We start from the raw sequence: 22,937 nt of genomic DNA, 5'->3' as shown, positions 1-22,937 counted from the left end.
CATGTGAAGCTCCTTTCTGTAGCCTGTAGTGAACACATGTAACATAATCCACTGATTTCCCACCTTGTACAACCTTACTTATGAAAACCAATACGTGGGGACTGCAGTAGACTGCAATTTTAGTGTTAACATGGTGTTCCTAAAGCTATGCTGTGTCCCAAAACTGTTTCCTTTTACATGCCCCCCCAGTCTTCTCTGCATTTCAACATTTCTGCTGCACTGTCATTATTCCCTAAGTCCGCTGTGCTGGCTCAGCAGTGTTCCAAGCTAAGTGAGCTACCTGTCGAATATTGTAAAAATTGAACACACCGGTGTGGAATTACCCAACTCCCTGGAGGCTCCCTTACCCCTCACTCCCTGCTCTTTATCTGTCATACACCCTCTCTCTCTGCCTCTCTGCAAGCCCAATGTCACCATCTCATATCCTTCATTTGTATAATGTGGCAATTTATCTTCATCACTTGTTTGAAGATGCACTTCAAGGACAGCTCTAGAATAGGCCGAGACAAAGTTGAAACGCAGCTCCGTGCCTGTGTATGAGAGTAGAATAGAGGAAGGGGGCAAAGGCAGAGACTGGTAATTGGATGGTGTTGTTACATGTCTAGAATATTTTTTAGAAAAAAAACGTAGATGACACGAGACGTGTTGAAAAAATTGTGTGGAATTAGGGTAATCAAGTTTCTCAGAGGAGCGTAGCAGCTCCATTACAGCAAGGGTGTTATATATTATATACATTACCTGTATTATGATCATATCTGCATTATCTCCCTGCCACCTGGATGGAGCTTAACTTTCACAGAGGCCTTTGTTGGCAAAATCCGCAGAGAAAAGCAAAGATCAGCAATTAGAGAAAAGCTTTGGTGTCATGTTCTTCAAGAGGAGCTGAGGTTCTGAGAGAAAGACATGCTCAATTATTCAGAAGCTTTGTCTGTCCCCACTCTCCTCCCTCCCCACGCACACACACACACACACGTCCAGCTCCCCTTTTCACTTTTACATCCCATTTCCTGCTGTTTCTCTTTCTGTCCCTTGTTTACTGTTGTTTGTTCTCCTCTTGTTCCTACTTGTGTCACATCCAAAATGCTAATGGGCGTATTGATAAGCATGTGAACCCTGCGTGTGATCTCCGTGGTGCATACACAGGGGAGTTCTATCAGTGTCTTTTATCATTCTGGTAGTGTGTGGACCCGTTCCCTTTCTCCTGCTCTCTCTCAACTGCGACTGGAAATTTTGTAAAAACAGAATTGAGAAATGTAATTACTGGTATTCTGCTAATGCAGTGCTGTCAAATTTCCTATGAGAATTGAAGTGTATCATGTAGAAACTATGTACACAGATGCTTCAATTTGCACCCCAGGGAAAACAATTGTGGTCAAGTCAGGAAAATGAAAAAGGCAAAGGGAATTCGCCTCAGGATGCAGTTTGTCCAATATCACACACCACAGCTAGCACGCAGTAAAATCATCTTGACTTGTTTTGTTGAGACTTTAGTTCAAGGCTTATTGAAGAGCTTCATTCCTTTTCTCCTTTTACCTCATTTATGTTCTATTGTCTTCACTTCCGGTTAACTTTTAAGTTTTAACCCTTACACTAGATTAATATTATTCGTGCTACAGATAACACTGTAATTAATGTAGTTTAGGTGTTCCTCCAGAAAACCTAACATCCAGTGACAAAACACACAGTTTCACATTGTGTATCGAAAACAGACAAAAACATGGCATTGTTGTCAAAAAACAAACAAAAAAACACTAAATCACTTTTGTTTCTATAACTGTGGTGATATCCTTAATTCATCTTCAGTGGGTTCATTTAGTTCTGTGCTCATTAAACATTTTGTACACACAGACACACTAATGATTCATGGGGCAACGCTAATATACAAAAAAAAAACCCATAGAATTCTCATTCAAAGAGACAAATATACTGTATTATGTTCTAGTCACACATTCAGTATTACAATCCAGTTATGGCATCAAATGTTATTTGAGGCATATGGTGAAGGAGGTGCTTTTTAAAATAATTTAACCAAAGTCTAACTCAAATCATCTCACTCATATCAGCCAAACACAGCCAGGTAAACCTAATTAAGAACACATACACACAAACACACACGCACAGCAGCACACAGCACACTATTTTTTCTCAGATTGTTTGCCCAGATCTAATCAAAACATGTTTTGTGGTCGAGGGCAGATTAATTCATATTGTATAATTTGTTTTCTGTTAAATATGAAAAATGTTGAATGTTAAACTGCACTTTTCCGCACACACTACAAATTACACAATGATTCCCGATGGAGAAATGGTCTTAGACCTTTGAAAAAAAATGCAAAAAAACCCCAAAACATTTGTCTTTCGAGTTTAAATTTATTGGAATTTCTTGTTTAGTTTCTTTTTCCCATGTAACAGCTCCGTGCTCTGACCCCCCTGTCAACTCACAGCCTCGTATCTGAGGAATGGGGACAACAGCAACAGCTTGGGGTGAATTCATGCTCCGCCATTGTTTGTATTAATAGAAATTCGCTCATGAAAGGAAATTAATCAAATAACACCCTTTGTGTTTCCGATGTTTAGTTTCTCCTCTTGATTAACATGGATAATTTGTGCATTGTGCACATTGCTGCAGTGCAGTGCATGCACAGGGTACAAACACATCTCGTTATTTAAGAGAGCCCAAGTTGTTGGGCCAACAAGAGGTCACAATTTGTGCTGAACAAAGTACACTAAAAGTACACTTTTAATTAAATATTTTTCTTTCTTTCAGCGTACAATTACCACTTGTTAACAAAATAATTCCATAATTTTGCAGTTATTTATATCCTCTACCAGAACAAAGACTGTAGAGACCTTTTTCAGCGGACATGTCTGTCTGACAGTCTGGATTAAAGCCTCAGGCGGCGTTTTCATCCCAACCTGACCCGTGTCCAAGAAAGTAACTGAGCTAACCCGCGCACTGAGATTGTGTTACCCCGTCAGGTGTTGTTGCCATGGTTACAACTTGACAGTTTATCCTGATTGGACACATGGACACTTATGTCCGTCAAAAGGCGGACATGACTGAACCCGAATCATTTCTAAACTGTTGGGATTTTTTAAAGTGAGCTGGAGTGATAAGTGGCATGTTGTGTCGTCCTCCAGTGTGTTTTACTAGTTCTTCTATCTCTCAGTAGCCATTTATCAGTTTAACACCAGTAGATAACAAGAAAGTTAGACAGAAAGTGAGAAGGATCATGTCCTCTGTTTGCTTTTGCTGGTTTCATCTTCCAAACAAACTAAACAACCTCATTTATTTTAAGTCTGTCTGTCTTTAATAAATAAGGTCTAACACACTCAACACATTTGCAGTTTAGTGTGTGTGTGTGTGTGTGTGTGTGTGTGTGTGTGTGTGTGTGTACCTTTTCAAGCCCAGTGTCTTGTGACAGTAAAGACTGATTGTTCTGCTGTAGTGAAGACAGCCATGAATTATTTATGACCTCTGACTGCGGCTGTTAGTCAGTAGATCTCTTCTGTCTTCCATTTTCTCTCCCTCTTTTAATTTGTTTCTTTTTTTTGCCATCTCACTTCTTCTGTAATGGACTATCCTTTGCTTTTGATGGTGTGAAGCTGTTTCTTTCTTTCCACCTCGTGTCTGCTTGACACTTGACAAGCCATATCTCTTTCTCACACACTGTTTTCTCCCTCCGTCTCCTCTCATTTATAATACAGGAGAGAGTGTTTGTTTGCTCTAATTGAATTGTACCTGTCTTTGTTTTTGATTATCTGGAATCTGGTGAAGTTTAGATAGCACAAAAAGAGAGACACAGATGTGTGACTGTCAGCCTGAATAAAAACCCTCTCCTGCGAAACCTTAGTTTTTAGGTTTTGTTGATGCAGTATCAGAACAGTGTTAGGAATAACTGGATAATAACATTTGAGATTCTCCATACTTTGGTCATTTAGGCTACTTTGTGCCATTATATACATTTCAGTACATGGTCCTTGTGCTGTATGACTCCCATAAGTGTAAATCTGTATTCTGCCTTTGTAGTCAGTAGAGCACAGTCTTCAAATGTGTTCATACGCACACACCTAATTAAATCATTATATGGCCAATTATCACATCCTCTCCCATCCTCTCAATCACTGTCTTGCGTTCTTGAGTCCAGTAAGACGTTCCATCCACCCACGTCAGCTCTAATAAGCTGTCCGGGCAGTCTTGTCTCTTTCCTCCAGCCTGTCATCCTCTGATGCTGTTTCATACCTGTTCTTCTTTAACCAGGTGGACCGACCATGATCAGAGCGGAAATATACATGTAAATGTCACCCAGCTCATTAGGGTTCCCTTTAATAAGAATCTGTCGTGAAGCGGGCTGTAATTGGCTTTCAGTGCTATCCACCTTTTTCCGAACGTCAAAAACGTAAGCCTGTTTTGCTGGTTTTGCTCTTCCGGTGGAATTTTATGTTTACGTTTCCATGGTTTCGGTAATTGTGGTAAATGCATGGATTTTTTTTTTTTCCCCCAATGAAAATCTGTAAAACGCATGGATCATCACACCAGCTTTTAACAGTGGATATCACACAAATTGACATCCGTGTTAAAAGCCAGCGTTAATAGACCCATGCGTTTACCGCAACTATGACAACGACTGAAAACCATGGAAACGTAAACGTACAATTCCACCAAACCGGCAAAACTGGCTTCTGGTTTTGACCATAGATGACGTTCGGAAACTTGTGGATATGTGAGGAGAAAGACACACAGAGAGGGACTGTATGGGTGATTGTGTATCTGTTTAGACACAACAACAACACACACAAATGGACCAAACAGTGTCACTGTGAATACTACATTTGTGATGTGGGTGTGAATGAGCTTAGATGTTGCTACAACTTTTGGCGGCTTCCTGTGTATGTGTGTGTGTGTACAGTAAGTGTGTGTGTTTATGAGTTATGTTTGACTTACAGAACATGGTCTCACTGAAAGGTCACACAGTGTACTTTTATTCCCTGAGGCATCTACTGAGAATGAGATTCAACTGACCCAGTCAGTCTCACATTCACTCTCCTGTTACAGATTGATTGATCTCAATTCAGCCTGTTGATGAAGCTCGACTCAAATCTAACCCACACCTAGGGATGGGCGATATGATGGTTTGAGTTCTGGTGCTTGTGTGTGTTATTTATTTAAAATGTATGTTACTTACCTAAGTTAATTACCCAGACCCAACGTCCACTTGAACGTCAATGACAGCACTGGACTGGTGCACCCATGGGTCCCTATGCAAATGGCTCAGAAGAAAGTCTGATACCTAACTCCTAACTAATATTGTGCTTTATAAATTGTCCCCATTGCAAGATGATGTTGTACACTATATACTACATGTGTGGGAAGATAAAATTAATTCGAAAATTATGTTTTTATGTTAATGAGGATGTCGTTAAGGGTGAATGTGACATGGACTTGGAAAGAAGTCTTAATGTCTAATTTCTACACTCCATCTATGATGATGACGATTCAGCGCTCTCTTTTCACAGGAAGTTTTTAACTCATGTTCATCATGAAGCACATTCTTGTATGAACATTATTGAAAAAGTTTTGTTCTGTCTTTTTTTCCTCTGCTTCTCTCCAGATGAGGGTTACTACCAAAGTGGAAGGTTTCAGTTTGAAATAGACGTTCCCGAAGCCTATAACATGGTGGTGAGTGCTCAAGTGATGTTTCATGGCTTCATCAGAACTGTTTTTACTTCTGTCCTGCCCCGACGTCATCTTCAAATATCCAACAGCTACATACGCTTAAAATTTATCCCAGCTGTTTCTACACCTTGATTGGACTCCACCTGAGTTTAACTGATTGGACACGCATCAATTTAAGTGATTGGTCACACCTGTCTATTTAAGATCTCACAGCTGACAATGCATACCATAACAAAAGACAGCCGCAGAGTGCAGAGACAGACTGTGTCTACATAGTGATCTGGGCAGGGCTTCCAAAAAAACAAAAGGGCTAAGCTGATGGTCAGTTCGGCAGAGCTCCACAGGTCCAGTATCCACACTGGACCCGTGGAGCCAAAATCTAGGCGTCATGTCTGATTCCAACCAAACAGTTCAACCGTAGATTCATTAGACTAGAAAATCTTGTCTCTCACAGTCCTTTTAGTTGTTTTTTTTGAAAAATTGACAAAAGGCTTCAGTCTGATCTCGTTGCCATAAAGCCCAGATCAGTAGAAGTTTGTCCAGTCTTTCCACAGGATTTCTAGAGCTCAGCCAGAGTGGCCTTGAGGCCTTCCTCACAAAGGCCCTTCTCAGTTTGGCAGTGTATCAAACAGAGGACCCAAGCCCATCATTTGTCTTGAATGACAATTGTACTTTTCTGTCAGACCTTTATTTGTAAAGTAACCAACAAAATAGCATTTTAATGTTAAAATGCGTCCACATTTGGTTTTCTTTTCCTCTTCCTTCTTTCTCCAGTCTCCAGTCCTTCCTCTTCATGCAGCTGAAGGCTTGGACCTTGCTGTTATAAAGTACTTTAAGTGAAGTATCCCTCTGGCTGATGGAATCTAGCATTTTCCATCAGTCAGTGTTATGTCTTGGGCTTGGGCAGCATCATGCACGATAGCCAATCAAATGATACCCATCGCCCCCTGTTGTCAGTGTGTGCGGTATACTGTAAATGCAGAACAGGGCAGATGGAAAAATTGTGAGGAGCTGCGCATTCCATCATGTTGTCAACTCAGACTGACTGCTCAGGGATGCAGCACATTTATTATAGTGATTAAAAGGCTGCTTTGCTCATAATATTGTCATTAACCATGATTAATAAGAATGATGTTAGTGGAGTCCCCCTCACACAAGGGTGGTCTCATGAATATTTGCTCCTCACTCCCTCTGACTCAGAGTTAAAATAAGAGCTTTGGGGCCGCCTTCGTCATGGAGGGCCAGAGTGTTTTCCATGCCAAGAGAGGATTGAGGAGCAATGAACAGCCAATGGCTTACAGCAAATTGGGTCCCAGACAAGAAGCATTTTAAAGACCCTTGGAGAGGCTGAAAAAGATTAGCTACTTAGCACAAAATGAGGCAGCTGACATCCTTCTTGAGACCGGAGGCAAGTGCCTGGTGTCTTCGGGGGGCACTGCAGAACTCAGCTCAAATTAAACAACATGGGTCGGCCTCATCCTCTCACTTCACCTCCTCCTTTGTTACTGACTTTCTCCTTATTGTAAGAATGCAGAACACATGACTACAATCATGACGGACGAATGTATTCAGTATTCTTTGTGGAAGCTTTGGCAGAGATGGAAGAAAAGAAATGAATGAGAGCCACATCTCTCCATCTCTGTTGCAGTATGCTCAGATGCATAGAAATGTACGATTGCACAGTTGCATGATTAAAAAAATACAATTTATCATGATATGCGAGGCTAAAGTTAACATATATAGCAGGTCAATAACATTAAAATTACATTATGAACATTTCGTGCTAGGCTGACTTACCAGATTTAAGTTCTCATTGAGAACAAAAGTAAGACAAAATGTACATTTTTATGCTGAATGTACAGATACATGTTTTACTTTGTTTAAAAATGAATCTCCCATTCTCCTAGCATTGCAATGCAAGTAGATAAAAAAAGAAATGTCTTTGATCAAACCAACAATTATTGTTATCTCTTGTTATCTAAGTGGTCTGCTTTTTACACCTTAGGTTCTCTGATTAGAAAATATTGATTACTGAAAGTTTTTTGGAATTAGTAAAGTGAGTCAATCTCTTTCTTGTCTTTGTTTCTTTTCTCTCTCTTCTCCAGCCTCCTAAAGTGAGATGTCTGACCAGAATATGGCATCCTAACATTACAGAAAATGGGGAGATCTGTTTGAGGTAATGCTGTTTAAACTTTTTTTGTCAGTAATAATTTTCTAATGTTCCCTAACTTTTACATTTTTTAATAGAATAACATGCATGTTCATGTACTTGCACTGCACTTTATAGACATGTGTTGTTGCTGTAAAAGTTTTGAAATACATTTTTATGCTGTAAACAGTCTGACAAACAAAAAAAAGTCAGTTGGAGCAGTGAGCTACATGACTGAAAAGAGTATTACAACAAAGAAACGAAATATCCAAAATCTTATTTTCCCCTAAGATGAAATGCAAAGTAGCTTTGAATCATTATCATGAAAAAAAGAAGAAAAAGAAAGAAAAGTTACCTTTTCTGGTAATTTTTTTTCTCATTTTCACAGAAGGAACAGGAAAATGAACATTAGAAACATTACCCTGCTTCATTTTCTTAAGTCATAAACACAGCAGAGAAAATTGAGATGACACCTCAGATCAGAGCATCAGTCCTGTCTGTCTCACTCGCCTTCAGGGCAACAATGATGAGTTCATAGCACATACCCAGAAACACGGGGTGATTACAAGCTAACACAAATTGTCTTAGATACAGTACCACAATTTTTTTTTTCTTTGCTGCAGCTTATTGCGTGAACACTCTATTGACGGCACAGGCTGGGCCCCCACCAGAACATTAAAGGTAATTATGTAATGCCTAATTTACAACACATGTAATAGCAATCTGTGTTTCATCAATGTTTAGTTTCACAGTGCAAGTGTGACGTTTTATGGCACCTACAACCTCGCTGTTTTTTTTTTTGTTTTGTTTTGTTTCAATAAATTACAAAGACACCGACATCAATACACACTCCTTTACCATTTTACTTCTTTGTATTGTCTTTCAAATCCACATCCAAACATAGCATGGGGAATGCAGAAGCACATAATTCCTCCAACAACCACCCACATGCAACAAGCCAAAAGAATCAAATAACCAAGGAAATGTGAAAAATGACAATTGAAGTGCAATGAAACAGAGAGAATATCAAATACTGCATTTCAGGGCTCTGACTCTATTTTCGATGCCATGTGTAGTCCAAATGAGTTTTTATTTTATATAAGCAAGATATGGGCCAGTGGAGATAATGTATTGTATTTGACATACAGTATTGGTTTTTTCACCACCTGTCTCATATGTTTTTCCAACACCCTGGTTTATATTGGTAGCTACTGAAGGTTTCTTTTACACTGCCCGTCAAAAAAACAGTCACACTCTAATATTTCGTGGACCACCTAGAACTCTGATTATGACATGCATTTGCTGTGGCTTCGTATTTCCGCAAATGCATTTTTTTTTTTCCAAACATTCTCAACGGGGTTAAGGTCTGGACTCTGTGGTCACATTGGACTACAGACTACAAGATGATGGTTCTCCAATATTCCTTTCAGTCTTTAATAATGTGTTGGGCAGTTCTAACCTGATTTTGTCTCAGTAATTCCCTTAGCTGTTTTATTTGCTTGATGCATGCCAATAATTTGACCTTTCTGAAACAGATAAACATCTTCTCCACAACCACAGGATGTGTCTTCCAACATGGTTGTTTAAGAAATGAGACTGCATCAGTTAGGGCTAAATAAGTTGTTGCCAGCTGAAACATAATCCTCCATGCAGTAATTATCCAATGGGCGGCTCTTACCTATTATCTTAGTTAAATCCAATTGGTGACTTTTTTTTTTGGACGGGCAGTGTATTTTAGGGTTGGTGTCAGAATGTCATGATTAAATAGTTAAAAAGATATTCATTGCTCCGACTGGGTAATCTACAGTCTTTGTAGGGTCTGCAAGCTCTGACATACTGTCTGATATATTGTATCTGCATTGATGGAAACATGTGTGTCCTTGTAATGTCAACATTAGGCTGAAATGAGAAATTGAAAGCTATTGGATGGATATCGTAAAAACAATGTTCTCTGCATAATGTGTTCATTTGGAGCACAAATGATATGCATGGTGCTGCTTGACATTAGACAATCTCTGTGTTTCTCTCACACGCTGACAAAGTTGACAAAGTGTGGGTGCAGAAAAATGTGGCTGAGGGCTGTTGGAAACATTGCGGCATTCTCTCTGGACAATGACAAATCGTTTGTGGAGTTATGTAAGGTAAACTTCAAAATGAAAGGATTTCCAACTGCATATAAAAGAGAGCCTTGAGAACTTAAGTTGCACCCTTCACTCAGCCGAGCGCCTTGTGTGAGCTGTTTAGAAACAGTTACTGAAGTTTAAAGCAAGGACACGCTCCACTGTCCCCATTCAGGATCGGGCTGAAATTATGTTTGATAGAAACTATGGTGGAAGCTATGTGGTTGTACGATGGAGCACCAACCTCCATATTAAGTTTTGACTTGGTGCTTGTCTGCAGGGACGCGAGGCGAGATCAACATTCCTCTCAATCCCTGCACTGCAATTCTCTTGTGACTATGAAAATATGTAAATGTAGCCATTACCCTTAAAAGAGGGGCAGCTTTTCCTGCCAATGCTCGTATTAGAAGTTATTGGCAGGCAGTCCCATTCTATTTAATATGTTTAATATGTTTCGTGTCAATCCAGACTAGTCCCCCATCTCTACTGTTTTCAGAATACATAAGAAACCATTTGTGCTACTCTTATACACAATCGAGAACATGTTCCACATAATGGGACATTTTCAAAGCAGATACATTTTGTTCTTTGTTGATGATATATTACGCTCTGCATGATGTCAGTCACATGATACACAACAACAGATACTGTAGTTTGTCAGGTCCACATGATTGCATTTTGTCTGTGGCTAGATCCAATATGTTCCCAACCAGCCAGTACAACGGACAGAAAAGGGCTGATGCAAACAGATTGGCCGGACGTGTTTTCAATTTCGATTCTTCAGTAAGTGTTATAGAGAGATTTCTAAATTTGTTTCTGTCATCATCATGTAGTAATCATCGGTGTGTGCAATGATGTTGTTAACATGTTGCAAAGTAATGTGCCGTTAATGCATAAATTCTGGCAAAGTATGGTAATGCACGACTGTTTGAACATTAGCACTGCAGTAATAATTAAAACCAGATTTGTGGATTATCACATGATCACATCCTGGTTTCAAGATTTCACAGTAACATTTCTCAAATAGAATGAACATGCTGTGATCAGAGGATCTGTCTGAGGAGGAAAATGAAATCATTGGACGTTGGTTCTCAAAGGGCTGCTTGAGGGGGCTCCTCAGCAAAATGGGGAATGAGTTCATTCTTCTCGCCATAATTCAATCCACTAGAAACACAATGACAGAATCTGTGACTATTTTGGTCAGTGGTTTCTAGCTCTTTTTCAACAAGACAACGTGAAGGTAAAAATCTTAAACAAAATCATCTAAAAACATGTGGGTCTGACTTTGAGGTCTAACTTTTTTCAGTTTCATAGAGTTCAACAGTGGTCAGCGGTGATATGCCTATTTGTGTCATTGAGCAGTATCAAGCCATCTGTACAGTCAAGACCTGGAAGATTTGACTGACCAAAATAGCTCTTTAAACATTATTTGTTGAAGCTCTTATTTAGCAGCTCTTTATCACTCCACAGTACTGCCTTGTGTTTAAACAGTTAGAAAATGTCTTTGCTCCTTGTGTCATTACTTCATGCACCTTATACAGTAGATATGGGGATGGATTGATGCTGCCTAATCGATGTTTCAGTGTCCCAGGCTGTTCAGTTTGTATAGTGAGATTTGGAGTGGAGTGAACATACAGTAAGCAGAGATGCCCACGCAACCTGGAATCTAATTTACTCGCAGATATTATCTCATGGATGACTTAATTTACACCTGAAATAGATCTGACATCTCCAGATGCTAAACTGTACTGAGTGTCAAGTTGTCAACACTTTTTTTGTCCTTTTCTAGTGATGGTTTATCTTTCTTACATTTGCCATAGGAGCCTCTTCAACATACGTCTACACTACATCAATACAGCAGAGATAGATCCAGAAATTGTTAGGAAATGTTATTTCATGGTGATGAATTGCATTGTATTTTTCAAATAATACGTTGATCTTAAATGCTCTCTCTGTCTTTTACAATGTCTCAGTCACAGTTGTGTGCTCTCGTTGTTTTGAATGCTTCGCTTCCCTGGCCTTGACTTCAAGAAGGAAAAGAGAGGAAAGCAGCTTTGCATACATTGTGGGTGCTTATCTTGGCGTGTGTTTGTGTTCATTATAGCAATAATAACCAGTGAGTACATATTCAGGCTTAAGAAACACGCTCTGGCATTTGTGCAGCACTTCACTGCACACATGCACAAATTAAAGCTACTTCATCTGCTCCGTGCAAAAGCAGAGATAGGTGTCAACATCTCACAGCAATTTAAAGGAAGTAAGGACTGTGTGTCTGGAGCTTCAGTGACTGTCAAATGTGTACTGTCATATGTGGTTTTATATCCATTCAAATCAACAGGTTTCTTAGTTTGACCAGTCAAATGTTTTGGTTGATTGTTACCGGCAGCTGCCAACTGTAGCGGCACAAAATGATGGGTAGGTTTGAAATATTCTGCTGCAGCAACACACTTCTGCACTTCAAACAGACATTATGTTGTAAAACCATGCAGGTATTTCACGGAGGCCGTAGCAAAATTCTTTTCGTATGTTAATCCAGACGTAGACAGAGACTTCAAACCAATAATTCAGATATCGGAATAAAACCAACAGTGACTTCACAGACAAGACAGTTTGGATATTCTACTTTTTCCTAACCAGCCCGTTTCTCTCCTAGCTTGTGTCTGACAGTTGGTGGATGTTTTTATTTTGTGCTCCTCCTGAGTCATGCTGGGATCCAGACTGTCATTGTTTACTGAACTGTAGGTGTGGATGTGGTCATAAGTGTGAGAGTTGGTTGGGACTGTGCTCATGCGAGTGTCACTGAGTGTACCAAAATATGTGAGAAAAAGTAAGTGCAAAAGCTGTGAGTCAGAAAGGATTGTGTCAGGTTTGAGTGGGTGATGTTGTCCCTGTTCACTGGTCACCAGTCGTCTCTACTTCAGCCCACACACACACACACACAGTCTCACATAAAATACCTTCACAGTAATTATTCGCATTGAAATTGTAGCACAATTTACATGTAGCAAATATATGATCGTGTCAAATTCACCACTTTGTTGCTCTGCTTGTTTGCAGAATCAGAGCATATGCATTATGACATTGTGATTGATTTTATGTATATTTTTGACACGGCTTCCGGGAAATTAGTAGTTACAACATTTCAGTCAGATGGACATAGAAATTTACTATCCCCTGATTATTCCCTTTGCACTGGCAGAAGAAGCAGCTTTACATTACTTTTTACTAGGTCAGAATTAACCACCTTGCTAGTTGTACAGATGTTTTAGGCTTAGTGAAGCCAGGTAAAACCAAGAGAGCTAGGATATATTGAACTTTGTGGTTTAAACCCCAGGTCAGTGCCTGTATAACATATTGAGAAGGTACATTGGTGATAAAGTTAAACACATGAAGACATGAACAAAGTGCAAAAAAAAAAATGCTACAAAAGCTTTTCAAGTTCACATAAAAGACATTGACATAAATACTACCAAGTTGGACTATTTTGCTGCTTTTATTGGATCACTCAAGTTAATTGCTTGTTCCACACTAATGATGGACCCGGGGGTCTTAAGCAATATATTATCTCATTTCTCATCTTGTTTTATAGACAGACCTGTGATAAATTGTTTATTCCTCTGTGTTATTATAATCAAATGCAATAGGAGCCGAATCTCATTGTTTAAATATACAGTGGAAATATTCAGGCTGATGTTATTTAAAAAAAAAAAAAACTCCAAATATCCATCCTGTTTGCTTTAGTTATTCTTGATAATTGGGTCTTGATTGGAGTTCACCGTGGCAACCTGAGCTGACCGGACAGTTTAGAAAATGACTCATACCAGTTTACACAAGCCATTAAGTCTAACACCACACATCCTGACATTCAGCGAGTGAGTGAGCGAACCGGCGACAAAATCTTGCGCATAAGTGTCCTGATATGCAGCGTGACGATTTTATCGTGAGTATATTCTATTGGTTCAGAATCTAAAGCAATCAAATTATCGAGGGACATAAACACACTTCTGGTGCTACTTTTAGATTCCTAACATTTCCTGGTTGCCATTTTTGACATCTTGGGAGTATTTTTTAAAATTGTATTTCAATGCAATTCTCATGTTCTCCTCTCTCTGCTAACTAGCATGTAAACAGGAAGCAGTGTGTACTTTTCAACCAATAAGAAGTGTTTAGGGGGGGGACACCGCCGCCAAATGTCGTCCAGATAGAGACAGAGCAAGCAAGTTTTTCAGGGTTGGGCAACATCGCTGGAGAGAGCGATGTCGCCCACTGCATGTCAGGACGGGCTGATTGAAAAGTACACATTCTAATAACTTTTTCTCACTTGCTCGCATCCCTGTCACGTCGCTGTATGTCAGGATGGAGTGTAAGACATTGTTTTCAGAATTAGCAGGTAAAAGCAGCTTCTTTAAGTAAAGAACAATTGACCTCTATATATTCTTCTCCTCTGCCTGTTGAACTGAGGACACACAGCAGAAAGGAGTGATGTCATCTCATGTATTTTACAGTGCACACACACAAACACACAAGCAGGAGAGAGAGAGACCTGCTATCTGTCTTGCACACTGACAAAACGGAAGAATCACATCTCACCCCCGGTGTCAGAGCCTCAGTGTGAGGCAATACATGTTTTATCACACATTTTTAAGCTTTGCTCTCTCTCCCCAAACACAGTGTAGCTGTGCTGTTTCAGGTGTGACAGCACCATGCTGAACTGGTGACAGGTCTGACCAGTGTGTCTGTGCTCCAGAAGACGTTAAATCAGTTGGTCCGCCTGGATGTTGTGTTCATATCAGCGCTGATTGGAATCGATCAGAGCCAGAGCTGATAAATACCTGCATCTGCTGCACAGTCCTCTGACCCAGATTTGAGTGCTATGAAAGCTCAGAAGGCCGCTCAGTGGCAGAGTCAAGGAAAGGATGAATGCTTCCAAAAATGTCAATTACATGATCGGCCTATCAAATCTACAGCTCTGAATACTTTCTGTACTTTCTGTACTGCACTTGAAATTGTCAGTCAGTGGGCCAGCTGACAGTTGTTTACAATAGAGTACAATAGTTGGTCCTCCATGACGTCTTTCAGCACTCTGTATCTTGTATTCTGTCACCACGATGCCGCTGCTCCTAATTGGATTTCACTGGAATATTCCTGTAAGCAGAAACTGCTGGTTGTAAGCTGCAGAGGTATAAGGTTGCTCTGATGCATCCTTTGTTTCCTCACGTACCGAGCCCTGCAATCTGTAGCCGCTGCCAGACCTTCCACAGTGTCATCATCATCTGTATGAAACAGTGCAGTCCCAGAGCCCCTGCTGAGAGGAAACTCCTGGAACTCGCTTCTTTTGTTGTTCTGCTGCGCTGTTGCTCTGTGTCATGGGAAATATTGTAGAAATTCAGCAGCTCTTGTCAAGCTAAAGACAGAGATTTCCCGACACACCTGACACTGTAATTAAGTGGATATTGAGTATTATAGCGGGCTGACGAGAAGAATTGTGCCTGTGCAGACTCCCTGGGTCGACAGGAGAACTTCCACTATTACATTCCTTTGTGCCTCAGTTTTCTTTCTTAATTTATAATAATACTTAATTCATGTTCAGTCCTGATGTGACAGTAGTATAATTATAGCCAACTGTGTGTGAAAATAATGAAAATGTTCATGTGCACATTGATCCTAAAGACAACAGATGTTGTTATGCTTGTCAAAAGACTAAAATGAATTTAGCCAATAAACAATAGTTGATCGTCATGTGCATCCACTCCTACACGACCTAGACCTCAGAACTAATTTCCTGCTGTTCCCTTTGATGCAAAAGCTTTTACCATCTTTCTCTAATGAGCTCTAAGATCAGAAAATTGTGACTGGGTTAACTGTAATAGATTCCAGCAGATGTTTTGCCATAATCACTTTAAGACACTTTTTTAACTTTTCATTGAGTTGTACTTACCCCTTTGACAAGAGAGCTTATTTCAATTTAGTTTTGATTGTGACTCAGGTTGATCATTAATTGTTTTTCATTTGTTTTTTCTAGGACGTGGTCTGGGGATTGAACTCCTTGTTTACTGTAAGTTCTGCTTTTTTGTCTTATATGCCTATGTTATCAATCTAAAAACGCAACCCTGGTCAATGACCAGCACATAAAAAATGAATGACAATATTAGGGAAATAAAGTGTATTAGTGGGTTGATTGATTAGTCAGTTGACAGAAAATGGAGTAGTTTTATAAACAAAAATGATGAATATCTTTGGGTTTTACAGTAGATTATTGTTAGATAGATGTTAAGATAAAGTGATGCATTTAATGACATCATATTAGGCTTCAGTGAATTATAGCAGTTCACTGTTTTATATACTAAATAAAAGATAGCAGGAAACAAAGTTCAACAGGTTAGCCAATGATTAAAATGACTACTGTTTGTCCTGTTTAAATTGGATTTAGAGCAAACAGTTTCCCCTTAAGTCTGTAGTTTTAATTCCACTGAGAGCACTGCTTTCATTAACAACTATTAACTAAACCATGGTTTTTAATATGAGTGCTACATTTGTACAAAAAATCAAAGCACTCCACTGAACTTTTTTGCCCACTGTATGTAGATTACACAAAATAACATTAGTCCAAGCACAGATCAGATTAACCTGGCTTTACAGCTACAATTACAACATCATTTTTGGCCCTAGGGAAATTATCTTTCTCATTATAAACACTGAGATGGGGAAATCAAAACAAGAATATTTCATTCCAGGTGGTGTTTATAGAAACGTACAATCAACTGGAGGTCCCTTGAGTAATTATTTGTAAATGCTTCATGATATGATAAATAAGTCTAACTTAGGTTCTGTCTGGATAGTGGATACAATGTTGAACTTTTCAGAGGCATATTCAAAATTAGGGAGGCTAATAACAGATGTCAAAACAAGCAGCTGGAAGTAACCACAAGGTTTAATTCAGTCCAGAATATTTGGATTTAGCTTGATGCAATCTTACATAAATCTATCATCAGTTACAACACACTGGTAACACATCCACACTTACCCTGAGGTCAGCGCTGTGTCCACAGTGATAATGGTGATGGTAATCTGCATGGATACACAGCAAGGTCCTAAATCTTACCTTTTAATCAGGAAACATCCCCGCAGGCCATACTCCTTTTCTTTTTATCTCTCATAACAGTCTTGCCTCGCTTATTGTCCACAGTGTCTCTAAGGCAACAGCACAAAAGCTGCTCTGTTGTAGAGTCCAGGATGACACTGCAGTAAATACTGCTGAAGTGGGCAATAAAATGACCAATCACCAAACATTTCACATTCTGTCCATCAGACTTGTTATTTGACTCATGTCCTGTGCTCAGATGTTTTTACCTCCTCTCCTTACCTGTCCTCACGTCTCCTCCCTGTCCCTCCAGGACCTGTTGAACTTCGATGACCCGCTGAACATTGATGCTGCAGAACATCATCTGAGGGACAAGGTTAGGCATATTCAGGTTTACTCTATTTTTTATTCTGTCTTATCATCAGACATATTGTCAATTCATGCCAAACGGTGACTTGAGTCATTGGCATGCAAATGATTCACTTATGAATTCTCCCCATAGCATCTCAAGTTTCCATAACTATATTCATAGCCCAGCTTGTGTTGACAGCCTACACAGATCATTTATTTGGACAAATGAAAGGCTTCCTCTCAGTGTCTTTTACCTTGCGTGCTGATAATTTTAAGAGTGCTTCAGGCTAATTAGAGGACTGAAAGGCCTTTCTGATCAGAGAGTGGTTGTGACGTTATATACAAGACCTGAATGCGTAGAACAGGTGTTTTTCCAAAAAGGTGCTTTGTTTACGCACAAATGTTTAATTCAGCGCCTCTACTGAACAGCACGCTCTAAAATTTGTAAGTCAAATCAGCATCGTAAACCAGGTCTCTCAATTCCCACAACCCCTCCCAACTTTCTCCCTCCTGGTTGTGTGTGAGTGATTATGTCCAAACGTGTGAGACACCAAATGGCCTCAATACACTACATTAAATTGTAGACATATGACAAATACAGACATCTTGCTCACCCACTCCTACACACAACCCCTACCCAAGGATCAATGATGTGTAAATAAAACAAGAGAGAAAAATAAATTAGAAACATGAGCAATTTGTTTTAAGATAGAAGTATAGTGACATCCTGAAACAATGAAAAGAGGTAATAGAAACCAAAAAAAGAGGGAGATCATTCCAATCAGATGGGGCTTTATATTGGAATGACCTTTTACCCGCCTCTTTCGAGATTTTAGGAACAAAGAAAAGTGGGAAGTTCATATGTCTAAGTGAGTATGGCGAATTGTATGGAATCATAAGTTCTTTTAAATATGGAGGACAATGTTTGATTTGGGTTGTAACCAGTTCAACGAATCAAACATAAGACAATGATGTGCTGATTAGGCCCAGGGTCTTTTGACATGTGTTGTGCTTCTGTGGGAGTGGCTGAATGTTCAAGGTGTCTCCTAACAGATAGGCACCCTGACTAATTGGTTTGAAACTTATTCCCTCCATCTCTCCTCATTTGATCTCTTCCATTCATTCCCATCTTGTGCATCGGCTATCTCACATTCAGAGGTTTATCGGTACATCAGGCAGTGTCAAAGTGTTCGGAGGCCGATGTTCTGTGTTTGCACACAGTAATTGCTTTTCTCGGATTGCCAGCCGAACTAATGTAACTCTGCTGGGAGCTGGCTGACCAAAGAAATCGCTGTTAGTTGAGTTGCGAGCCGAAAGCATTTAAGTACAATATTTGACCTCTGGCATTTTTGCACCATACCCTTTCCCATGATGCATTGGGGTGTATCCAGCAGTGCGTGATAATGGCTGCCATGTGACCCCATTAGATGTGAAAAGAGTTTGCCTTTGTTTGTGTTGGTGTTTGAGGGAAAGAGAGAGGGCGAGCATGCAATAAAAGATTGCCGGGGCCGTGGCGGAGGTTATGATCGTTTAAATGAGTCATTTGTCCCAGCTCTCCATACACCAAGTACAAAGAGCTCTCATTTTGTGTCAGAAAAAATATTATCAGGGAGCTAAAACCTCAGAAATGTATGTATGGACTTGATTTTGTGCACTTTTACACAGGAAAATATAACACAGATGTAAACACACAACACACTAGTGGGAATTTTTTTTAGATGATGTGTTTATTTAATAGGGGCGATCCAATTTAACACAGAGCGTGAAACTGATGTGCTGCACGGAGTTAATAGATACTGTTAATCATCAATTCTTGTCCCTAGTTGAGCTTTACATCCACCGTGTAATTGAAGTAGTCAGTTTTCATTATCATGAAAGCACAAGGCACCACAGATATGAAAGTAAAATACTAAACTGAAATAAATTGTGATGCACAGAGCAAAACAAGCAAAACGATTAACATGATACGATTTGTTGTAAAAAAAAAAAAAAAAAAAAAGAAAAGGTTAAGGTTGTTTTGGAGCCATCACAAAGCATTGGTTTTCTCACTACATTGTGATATTTCCTACATGCAACAATGCAAACATTTCTAACAATCATCATCAGCCCATTAATGGTGGAAAAAATACACTGGGAGAGAGCGTTTGTTTGTGCAACTTCACCTGATGAGACCAGGGGCCTGTACTACAAAGCAGATACAACATACCCAGGATATCTACCAGTTACCTGGCTTCACTTAACTTAACAATTGCAATCACGCTAAACAGTCACATGACGGTGGTTATCAGCTCGGTAAGTCAACCCAGGGTTTCCCAGTCTAGGAATGAGCACGTTCACATGGAAGAGGCGGAGTTTGCAGCATCTGACCAATCAAAAACACGGACACATCTGGCAGTAGCTGCAGCAGCAGCAGCCGGAAGTCATTCTTTTTCAATGAGAGCCCAGCGACCAAAGCGTCAACTGCTGCCAGCCACGCTTCCAAAGCTTCCAAAGCGTCACCAGATGAGAAGTTGAGTCTCGGTTAACTTTATGGTAATTAGCTATGACGTGGTTCGGTGGCAACCAGTCAGAATAGAGGTGTCCTTCGGCTCCTTTAAATGACCAGCGCGATTGAACTTTGACGTCAGTCACGTGAAGAGCGACGAAAGCGGCTAAAACTATTTTGCCTCTTTGGAAGCTTTTGGTGTGAATGTACAGTAATGAGGAGCAGACAGTAATTCTGCAGAAAGGAGTGAAAATAATTGCTCTCAGCGTCTCAGCTGGGGTCAGTAAAATGTTTTTCTAACAAGCTGACAGTGACAATCACGTGAAACTGAGGCGAACTCATTCATGGTTGTCCCTGATTATACTGATAACAGCCTACCTCCAATGTAGACGCGCGACGTGCGCGCTCGTTACCCAAAGCGGCGCGTATCCGCGTGCAGTCGGTGCGACGGCAACGCCGTTTTTTTCCCCCGTGCATGTCCGTGGAGCTGTGCGCCACGGACATGCACGGTTCCCTACGTTGCTGTGTCAGGCAGATGTTTCCCACAGAGCTCTGCCCCGTTTCAGAGGTGAAGGAAGTCCTAAGTGGAAAGACGTCGCCTCCGTGATGTAGAATGTGTTCAATTCAAAAAGTGAAACTAACACATTATATATATATATATATATATATATATGTCCATTACACACTGAATGAAACATCCCATGTCTTCATTTATTCAGTTTATTTTAATAGTAATAATTATGACTAACATTCAGTGAAGACCTAAAATTCAGTATCTCCAAAATTGAAATATTGCAAAGGATTTTTTTTAAAAAGCATTTTTAATATAGAAATGTTGGCCTTCTGAAAACTATGTCCATCTATATGCACTCAATACTTGGTTGGGGTTGAACTACTGGGAATTGACTTTTCCATGATATTGTAATGTAATTATTTGTTAATGGTGACCCCCCCCCCACGCCAGACAATTCCTCTCTTTTTTGGTCCTGACCCGTTTGCATCCCTGTAGTATGGAAAAACTAGAGTTAACCCTGAAGCTAATCCTGCTTCACAATACAGGTCCCAGGTTCATGCTCTCTGTGTTGACTTAAAGGGACAACGAGGAGTTTTGGAAAGCAAAGTGTTCTCATACTACATTTACCATTACCACGTTTACATGATGTTTTTAAAGCGGAATTAATTAATTCCGCTTTAAATAGTTCGGAATTAAAATATTTTCCTTCGAGTTTACATGGACATAATAATTCCGAATTAGGGTTTACATGGAAAACACGTTAAATCGCCTTTATTTAATTCCGCTCAACGTCTGGAGGTCGGGAAGCGTTCTGATTGGACAGAGGGTACACGTGTTTACGTATTTACGTCTACCGGAAGAAAACAAACTCCATTCTCAGTGTGTGAAGTGAACAGAGCTGCAGCCGCGAGCCGCTCCGCTGCTCCTAAACTTAACAACAACTTAGAAGCAGAAAGTTTCTCCTCTTAACTGCCAGGATGGCCTTCCCTTCCGTGAGTGTGTGAGCCTGGCCGCACCCGCCGCCGCTACTGCTACGGCGGGGAAGGCGAAGCTCCTTCCCCGCCCGGCCGCCCCCAGCGCCGGCGGCGCCGGGCTCACACACCCTCACTGCCCGGATCGCCTTCCCCGGTGTGTGAGCCACCGGCGGCCGGGCACCGGGGTCTGTGGAGCGGGTTCATGAAGCCTGGTTGTCCCGACATGATTCACTCACAACACTGCGGCTGTAACGTTATGTTGTGTGTGTTGTAGCCGAAAAGTAGGCTATAACATAACGTTACAGCCGCAGTGTTGTGAGTGAGTCATGTCGGGACAACCAGGCCTCATGAACCCGCTTCACAGACCCCGGTGCCCAGCCGCCACTAGAGCAGCAGCGGCGGCGGCGGCGGCCAAGCACCGGGGTCTGTGAAGAGGGTTCATGAAGCCTGGTTGTCCCGACATGATTCACTCACAACACTGCGGCTGTAACGTTATGTTGTGTGTGTTGTAACCTACTTTTCACGGTTAAATTATCACCGCGACACACATACAGAGCGGCGAGTCAGTTAATACGCATGCGCAGAACGACCGGAATTAATTTTAAAAAGAATAAACGTTTACATGATAGAGGAATTAATTAATTCCGATTTAAAATAGGAATAAACCACCCACTTAATTCGGAATTAAGTTTAAATCCGAATTATATTTTCACTCGGAATTAAGTGTTTACATGATCTTTTTAAAGCGGAATTAACTTTAATTCAGAATTAAATGATTTTAATTCGGAATTAACCCTCTCATGTAAACGGGGCACATGAGCCTCCGCGCGCACAGTGAAATTCTTGGACCGGCGAAAGACGGACGTCTTGCCAAGAATGTTTTCATTCATCAACAATGAAAGTCAGAGGTTCGAAAACGATCACATACCGTCGTAGTTCCGACCATAAACGGCGATTCGGCGGCGTTATTCCCATGACCCGCCGGGCAGCGTCCGCGAAACCGAAAGTAAGGACACGCTGGTCGGCTTGCCTAGCACTTCCACCATTAATTAAAACAAATTAACTATAGCGACAAAACGATATATTTATCAAAAATGGAGCCATTAACAAGGGTGGGTAGCGTAGATTCATCCACATTAACGTGAGACTTTTTTATAACCAAATAGAAACTCCTCGTTGTCCCTTTAAATGGCCTTTACATTACACATTCATCCCCTCAGAGGATAAACCACCAGTGGCTGGTCAATCAGTGGTCAACCTCAAAAAGCCTAATGATGGAAAGTGTGGAGTGTGGAGTATGGAGGAAGAATGCAGCAGCTCATTACACGGAGCCTCCACCTCATCTGTCAAACCTGGTGGTGGTTCTTTTACAGCTCCGGCATGTTTGGCATGTATTGATGATTTCACTGCAGACAGTAGCAGCAAGGTGAATGCAGAGATCTATGGGAGCATATGGAAGACTTTTCATTATTCAGGCTGTTGGAGCAGGATGTTAGATAGTGAAGGATTAATCTTGAATATGAACTCACCAGTTGTGTCAGGTTTGAGTTTAAAAAAATATTTCAATGAATTAAAGATGAACATTT

The 22,937-nt window shown here is 40.4% G+C and overlaps 1 protein-coding gene across 1 annotated transcript in view; it reads left to right on the top strand.

Annotated features, from left to right (window-relative positions):
• The window catches only part of ube2f (ubiquitin-conjugating enzyme E2F (putative)), a 48,143-nt gene that overhangs the window by 10,211 nt on the left and 14,995 nt on the right, over positions 1 to 22,937 (top strand). Inside the window, exons 5-9 of the mRNA XM_085764781.1 lie at positions 5,613 to 5,680; positions 7,783 to 7,853; positions 8,450 to 8,507; positions 15,969 to 16,001; positions 17,341 to 17,403. Of these exons, the coding sequence (XP_085620907.1) occupies positions 5,613 to 5,680; positions 7,783 to 7,853; positions 8,450 to 8,507; positions 15,969 to 16,001; positions 17,341 to 17,403 (293 nt within the window). The remainder of the gene's footprint in view (positions 1 to 5,612; positions 5,681 to 7,782; positions 7,854 to 8,449; positions 8,508 to 15,968; positions 16,002 to 17,340; positions 17,404 to 22,937) is intronic.

The sequence above is a fragment of the Trachurus japonicus genome, chromosome 21 (genome assembly GCF_045865225.1).
Source record: "Trachurus japonicus isolate A0001 chromosome 21, Traja_1.0".
Classification (NCBI taxonomy): Eukaryota; Metazoa; Chordata; class Actinopteri; order Carangiformes; family Carangidae; genus Trachurus; species Trachurus japonicus.
The sequence above is the reverse complement of the archived record's forward strand: the minus strand, read 5'-3'. Positions and strand labels throughout refer to the sequence as shown.